The 7,497-nt window shown below is 38.6% G+C and overlaps 1 protein-coding gene across 1 annotated transcript; it reads left to right on the top strand.

Moving 5' to 3' along the window:
* The first annotated feature begins 4,130 nt into the window (after window positions 1-4,130).
* Window positions 4,131-6,225, top strand: LOC144642979 (angiopoietin-2-like). The gene is made up of 3 exons (XM_078502106.1): window positions 4,131-4,266; window positions 5,223-5,602; window positions 6,106-6,225. Exons 1-2 carry the CDS (start codon window positions 4,143-4,145, stop codon window positions 5,342-5,344), a joined length of 246 nt encoding a protein of 81 aa, XP_078358232.1. The 5' UTR covers window positions 4,131-4,142; the 3' UTR covers window positions 5,345-5,602; window positions 6,106-6,225.
* The last annotated feature ends 1,272 nt before the right edge of the window (window positions 6,226-7,497 follow it).

The following is a 7,497-nucleotide window of genomic DNA, read 5'->3' as shown; positions in this document are numbered from 1 at the left end:
TGTGTATGGCGTGTGTGATGGTGGCACCTGGAATTACAGGTTTAAAAAAAAAAAAAAAAACAACAATAAACTCCTGGGCTTGCACCAAACACTGTAAGTGGGGGTTTTATTCCTTGTCTTAGCGATTACCCACATATAATAAACAAGTTACGAAACTATTTATACAATCCCAAATACAGTTTAACTAAAGAGGGTGTTCAGTTATCTTGGGACAATGTCGTTGCTGTTGCCAAAATGGAAATTTCACATTTATCTGTCAAACATGTCATCTTGGACAGTCGGACTAAAATGAAAGTAAAGTATGCACGTCAAGTGCTGAGTGAGCACACAGCAGCGGCAATGGAAGAAGAAGGGTTTCCTTTCTCCCTTGAAGAAACAAAGCAAACTAGAGAATATATCAGGATGTGTGAATATCTGTTTAAAACAGTCAGTTCAATCTCCACTTCTCAAACCTATGTAAAGGACCTAATTGTGACCCTCCACGGGAAAACAGGGAAAAAGGTGAACGCACGGGGGCACGCCAAAATAGCACGTTACACAATAGCGCGTGTAGCGGAAGCCGTATAAGCCGACTTTCGAAACAAAAAAAAAACAAAACAAAACAAACAAACATACAGACAAACAAACATTGAATCGCAGATTTTCGACGAACCGAGCCGGTTAATTGAGTATCAATTTCAAAAGAAACGACAGAAAATCGGATATTAAAGCAAAGAAAGCGAAAACTTACGTGTCCCAGGTTTGCGTAAGCATCCCTCACTTTCGGCAGTGTTCTCGATGTTATTTATTTAAGCCCTTAAGTTCCTGTGGAACATAGGTCGTCCACCAGAGATCTCCATCTTCCCCTGTCCTTGGCCACTTTTTCCAGATGGTTCCAACTCATCCCAGTCTGTTGTACTTCAGTCTCAGTTGATCTTCTCCGTGTTGTTTTAGGCCTTCCACGGTTCCTTTTACCCTGAGGTGTCCATCGAAGGGCATGCCTGGTGATATTGGCAGAGGGCTTTCTCAGCGTATGGCCTAGGCCAGCGCCATTTCCTTTTTCTGACTTGCAGGTGGAGAGGTTGTTGTTCTGCTCTCTTCTATAGATCTTCATTTCTGACTTTGTCTTGCCATCGAACTCGGAAGATATGCCGGAGACAGCGGTTGACGAAGGTCTGTATCTTGTTGTTGGAGGCTTTGGTGACACGCCAGGTTTCACAGGCATACAGAAGAATATTCTTTACATTGGTATTGAAGATTCTAAGCTTGGTCTGCACTGAGATTGCACGGGATCTCCAGATTGGTCTAAGGATATGAAATGCAGATGAACGTCAATGATTTCAGATAGCATGGGGAGAATTCAAATAAGGGTGTAAAGGTGAAGTCATTAACCCTACTGTCGTTTGAAGCTGAAGCCAAATTCCTTCTCACAAACGTTGTCGCTACGTTTCACCCGCCGACTGATCCGCCATGTTGACAACATAGACATACTTCCAACCTGAACGGTCTTTATCATCAGGGCGGACAACACTCATCTTTTGCTGATGGTGTCAACTGGAAATACTGGAAAGGACAATACTACTCCATGAAACGAGCTGAGATGAAGATCAGACCAGTTAACTTCTAAAACTGGCAGAAGAAAATATGTTTTAAGTTTCCAAGTTCATGCAATTGCGATATCATTTAGATTTGTGACGCTTGCAAGCCGTAGCCCGCTAGCGCTGTTAAAACCTCTTCCGTTTTTTAGCAAAAAAATTGGGGCTTAAGTATTGGTGATATACACCGGATCATAGTATTGATCATAGTATTGTTCGTTCGGAGAGATAGAAAACTGTTTTGTTGATAGCTGAGGGCAACCTTGGATCATATTATTTCCCAGAAACTACGGGAATATACTGTAACAGCTGATTTATTTAAGCTGTTCCTGGAACGCATTTGTAATGTAAGTAGAAACTCAGCATGTTCTATTTGCCCAAAATGGAGAATATTTCCTAATTAGACCAGTAAAAACTTAGCCGTGTTCTATTGGAAATCTGCGAATTTGATTGGTTCTCCCATTGTTTTCTATTTAGCAAAAAATTATAAAAAGATGGTTTTCCATGTTCTACAAGAACATGATGCACGGTTGAGGTCTAGAAAAACTGCATTTAGCTGCATTTCTAAACCTCAAAAGTGTGTTATTGAAAAACCATCCTCTAATTGGTGAAGAGTGTTGCATTGAAAAATATTCATCCAAAAGCACAGAGCGTTCAAGACTCAACGCCGCTTTATACGGCAGTTACAATAATAATAATAATAATAATAATAATAATAATAATAATAATAATAATAGTAATAATTAATAATAATAATAATAATAATAATAATAATTATAATAATAATAATAATAATAATTATTATGATAATAAAAATAATAATAATACAAATAATTTTATTTCTCTAATTCTAAAATATTTACAATGGCTAAAAATACTTTCTGACTTATTATAATAATAATAATAATAATAATAATAATAATAATAATAATAATAATAATATAAAATATTTAATGAGGATTAATGAGGAGGCCTCCAATCACTATAAGTGGTTTTCAGGAGGGTCTTCTTAACATAAAAATTGACCTATTAGAGATCTTTCACATACCTCCAACAAGAGCCACTATGGTGCAAAAGTCCACTAAATATGTAAAATACACGGTTTGTTTTCCCATGGGTAACTTTTCCTTTATTTGCGGCACACACGAATAGAACCATCAAATAAAACACGAATTGTGTGGCAAAAAGCATTTTATTTCCAGCGTTTTCGTTCACAAATACTATCAACTGTAAAAAAAGAGCTCTTCGAGCCACGACTGAATTTTTTTTTGCCAAGTTTTAAAGTTTAGTTTCATTCCTTGAAAATTTATGAGCAGCAGGTGATTCAAACATTTCTCTGATGCACATGATAACAGTTGTCGCGTCACGCATGCGCATCACTGTAAAACCCTCGCTTTAATTCGTTGGTCAGTGAGGCCCAGTCATTTAATTCTTAAAAAAACGTCATGTTTCTGCCTCGTTCTTAGTCAGTCTGTTCTTTTTTTAAGGGGGGGGGGGGGGTTACTTCTTCATAAATGAACGAAGATACCATTTCATTCATATTTCCAATTAAAAGTCCTTCCTTCGCTTATAAAGAGATTCTGAAAGACCGAAACACCTAGTTTCGATTAGTTGAATTTAAAATCTGTCAAATCTGTGAGCCGTTTTTCTGGCCATCGGCACTTTCAAATTAAAGCACGCACACTCTGTTATTGAATCACCACCTCGGCTTATCGACCTGGCACAACCCCACCTAGACTTGCCCCAAGTCGCTCGTTTTTTCTTTGCATTTATAGTTACTTAAATAAAATCGTTTTGAAATCAAGCGAGAAAGACCACTTGAGTAAAATCAACTTTGAAATCGCGCGGGATTCATTTCTGCGAACGCGCGCGCGAAGGAAAACAAACACTTAGGGAAAGCTCGGAACAAGCGACTTGTGTCACTTGCAGGAAATCCATTCTGGCTGACGTTTATTGCCGCGAAAAATTGCATCATGCTTGTGTGCACTGAATTGGTTTCTTTTATCGTATTGACGTCAGTTTCGTGCGCCGTGTGCAGCTGACGCGCGTTGTGGCGTGTGTTAAAATTGCGCTTTTCTTCCCTTTTTTGTGGGAAATCATACTCAAGGCCCTTGATGGCTCTCTTATTTCTGCAAGAAGACATGCACAAAAAAATACACTTGTGTTGTTTGTTCTAAAACTAGTTTGTGAGAAGGAAACAAGTCTGCTCGAGAGGTGAAAAGTTAAACTCAAGCTTGTCTCGCGAGCAGCGCGCGCTAAGTTGGCAGGCACAGCGCGCTCAGTAAGTTCGCGCGCAATACAATATGATTGACATAATCTCGATGGCGTCACCGGTGGAAAAATCCACCGGTGACGCCATATTTCAGAATTGGCGCGCTGCAGGTGATACAAGTGCTCGTTCCGCAACGATCCTCCGGCATTTTGTTTCTCATGCCCGCGCGCGCCCTCCGTTTCCGTACCCAGCGGTCTCCTGCGAATCTAACGAGCGACTTGGAGCAAGTCTAAGCCCCACCCGGTTAATAATCATTTTTGTTTGTTTTTTTTTTTTTCAGACATGGTCGCTCAGAGATGGACTGTGTTTTCTTGTGCTGTGTAATTTTGAGGCGGAATCCAAACCTTTTGGGGTTTTTAAAGGAAATCATCAAACAGTTAAAGGACACTATAGCTGCTCTTGAGAACTGCGATTGTAAAGGTAAGGCTTTCACATTTTGTGCCACAAAGGCAGTGAAAGGGAAACGACCATAAAGGGCGAGAAACAACATTGACTTAGTTTTAACTCAAAGCGGAGATATTCATTCAAAGTACCCACTGAGCATTAACTCCTATCACGTCAGTCTTGGTCAAAATAAATCATGCAGTGACATATGAGTGGGAGAAAGTGATATATAACCTCCCCAGTTGAAAACGATGTCCTGGAACAAAAAAAACTAACGGTTTCGAGTTTAGCTTAGCATTAATCTTTCTTCCAATCCAAACAAATTTTGTGCGTTAAACGAACATTTTAAGAAAATTAGAACGAACAAAATTTTGGCTTCAAACTATACGTTTATGTTTGTTTTGCTAATTCCAGAAATGAAAAGATTGACCAGGCTATTTTGTTTTCTTTCCTTTAAAGCGCTTTTTGTCGGACGCATTAACATTGTGCTGGTCAAAATCATAGTCAGCATCTTGTAAACATAAAATAGCTTTAATGATTCAATATTGAATCCATTTTAATTTCATTTCTTCTTCAGGCTTTTTATCAAATGCAAGGATCATTTCCTCACTTTCCATTCTTTATCTGCTGTTCACATAATGTATATCATTATATATAATTGTTTTATATACCCCAGTTGTCCATCACGACATAAGAATGATCCCAAGAGATGATTGAAACATCTACGGAAAGGTTTAACATACAAAACGAAAGCTCTGTGTCCCCTGATCTTTTATGTTGCAATGATGATGTCACCTTAACTTTAATTAATCTGGAGGACAGACACCCCTAGCAGCTTATTTAAAAAAAAAACAATTAAACAGGCAGGATTGAACAAAAAAATCAAAGACATATAAAAAAATATATAAAAAATATGTGATAAGCGCTGTTTTTTAATTTCAATGTATTTCAAAATGAGTACCAATCGCGTTAATTTAAAATTTACGTTTCAGCTAAAAGCTGTGCTGAGTTGTACAAATCTGGTAAAACAAGCAGTGGTGTTTATACAATCGACCCTGACGGTTCAGGTGCCTTTGATGTGTTCTGTGACCAAACAACAGCCGGTGGGGGGTAGACTGTTCTCCAGAAGCGACTAGACGGTTCGGTAGATTTTTATCGCGACTGGACTGACTACAAGAACGGCTTTGGCAACCTGAATGGCGAGTATTGGTTGGGACTAGATAAGATACATCGCCTGACTAAAAGTTGTGGCCCTAACAAGCTACGAGTAGATCTAGGCACTGGGTAGGAGATACCAGATATGCCGAGTACGCCTCGTTTGCGATCTCGGACGAGGCATCCAAGTACAAGCTGAGTCTTGGATCATATTCAGGTACCTCAAATACAGATTGCAGTTCAGTGCATAAATGTTAATTGTGGTGAATTTATTTGCTGTACCGCGTTAAAAAGTAACGCGAAAGTGACAAATTCTGCGTTCTTCGAAGGTAGTTATTCCACTTTACAAACATTGAATGCAATCACGTCATCGCTGTCGTGGTTGCTCCCATTTCGCAGGGAAATGCGGTTTGCTGCCGCACCGTCGGAAAACCGCTGACTTTGAAGTGAAAGTATCGCGTTGCAAGCTGTAAGAACATGGTTATTCGGTCCCGGACCACCTTTCGTACCCCCATCCCCTCCCCTGCTACACGTTGTAATGATGAATGATCGTCAACGACAAATGGCAAAAAAATTCCAACATCAACAATGTGGCATATTGTTTTCATACCTTTGCATTTATCTCTTCGCATGCTGTTTTGGGTTAAAAAGAGTTTGGTATAGAAGAACGAGGTCCACCAAATAATTATTGTAAAAGTTCGTATTTTCTTTGCTCTTCAGGATCTGCTGGTGACTCTCTTTCCTATCACAATGGCCATCCGTTTTCAACCAAAGATCAGGATAATGACAGCTGGGACTATAACTGTGCTGTGCAGTATAAAGGAGCCTGGTGGTACAACGGAATCCCGGCAAAAATGTCCATTTATCTCGAATGTGTCACATCTCGTGAGGAATATGTGTAAATCTTTTTGAAAAAGGTGTGCTTAGAATTTGGATGCATATCAAGACCTGATGTCTTAGTATCTTCAGTTATCAACTTGACAATGTATTAGATATTGCAAGAAAAAAAAGAAAAAAATTGACATTCAGTCATTTATAGGAGAGCCGGGATATCTTTGAAAGTTACACAATAATTACGTACACATCCATGAAGACTCTTCGAAATTTAGAAAGCCCTATACTATAATTCAAAACCTGAAGAGGAAGCTGTCGTTAATGGCATTTTAGGAAGTCTGACTCTTGACTTCAGGAAATGTAAAGTAGCTTTATGCTCTTTTCTTATGAATTATTACATTTAGGCTGATCAAAAGCACTAGTGTTTTTTATCAGTTTTCAATTTCCAATGTCAGGTCGCTTTTATATTAAAGCCATTTGAAAGGATTAAACTCGGCATGAGAAAACCGTGCTCTAAGAAACGCACCCTACATCCTGCGAGAAAAGATTCCCTTTTTGGGTTATAATGCAACCAAGAAACGTGATCGATTTTATCATCTCTTCACGTAACATCTAAAGACTAAAATAGTTTACAAAATAATGAAATAACTGGATATAACCACCTATACACTCTTGACTGATGTTTTGAATGAAGGAAGAAATAAGTGGTCACTTCTTCTGCATGGGAAGTTTACAAACAAACTAAAGTTGTCACACCTAAATGTTTTTACGTCCGAGGATCCATGGCCATGCAGAAAGCGGCAATTTTGAGAGACAATTTCCCTACCCGGTTAAACTCCAAATTACTTGAAATTCAACTATTTTGTAAAGATATTCTGTTCTAAAACCTGGTGTAAAAATTAGTTTCGAGCTTTTTAAAGGAGGGAGTGCGAACGCTCTCAAAACCCTGATAATCACAACATTACCTGTCACAGAACTGTAAACAACAGCCTCATTCTTCTGACCACATAGACAAAAACGTCTTCTCTCCAGTGTTCCTTCTTGTTTCTACCAGTATTTTGATGTAAACTTCAGCTGAAAGTTCCTGTTAAGCTCATCCTGAATACGATATTTTTCAAATATCGAGTATTAGGCGTACTGAAAATCTTATAGGTAGCCATCTTGAAGCGTTGACAGCTTCAGTAGATCTCCGTGATGATAAAGGATGAATGAAATACCGAGTTAATACATTGTGTCAATGATTTGGACAACAAATGCAAGGAAACGTTGGTATAATTA

Source organism: Oculina patagonica, chromosome 2 (assembly GCF_052425735.1).
Source record: "Oculina patagonica isolate OP01 chromosome 2, crgOcupat, whole genome shotgun sequence".
NCBI classification, from domain to species: Eukaryota; Metazoa; Cnidaria; class Anthozoa; order Scleractinia; family Oculinidae; genus Oculina; species Oculina patagonica.
This window is presented reverse-complemented; position numbering and strand designations above follow the sequence as displayed.

Bases quoted from the DNA above. Each gene is read 5' to 3' on its own strand.
- LOC144642979 (XM_078502106.1), top strand. From the start codon at position 4,143: ATGGACTGTGTTTTCTTGTGCTGTGTAATTTTGAGGCGGAATCCAAAC. The intron at 4,267-5,222 runs GTAAGGCTTTCA...TTTACGTTTCAG, and splicing joins TGAGAACTGCGATTGTAAAG to CTAAAAGCTGTGCTGAGTTG.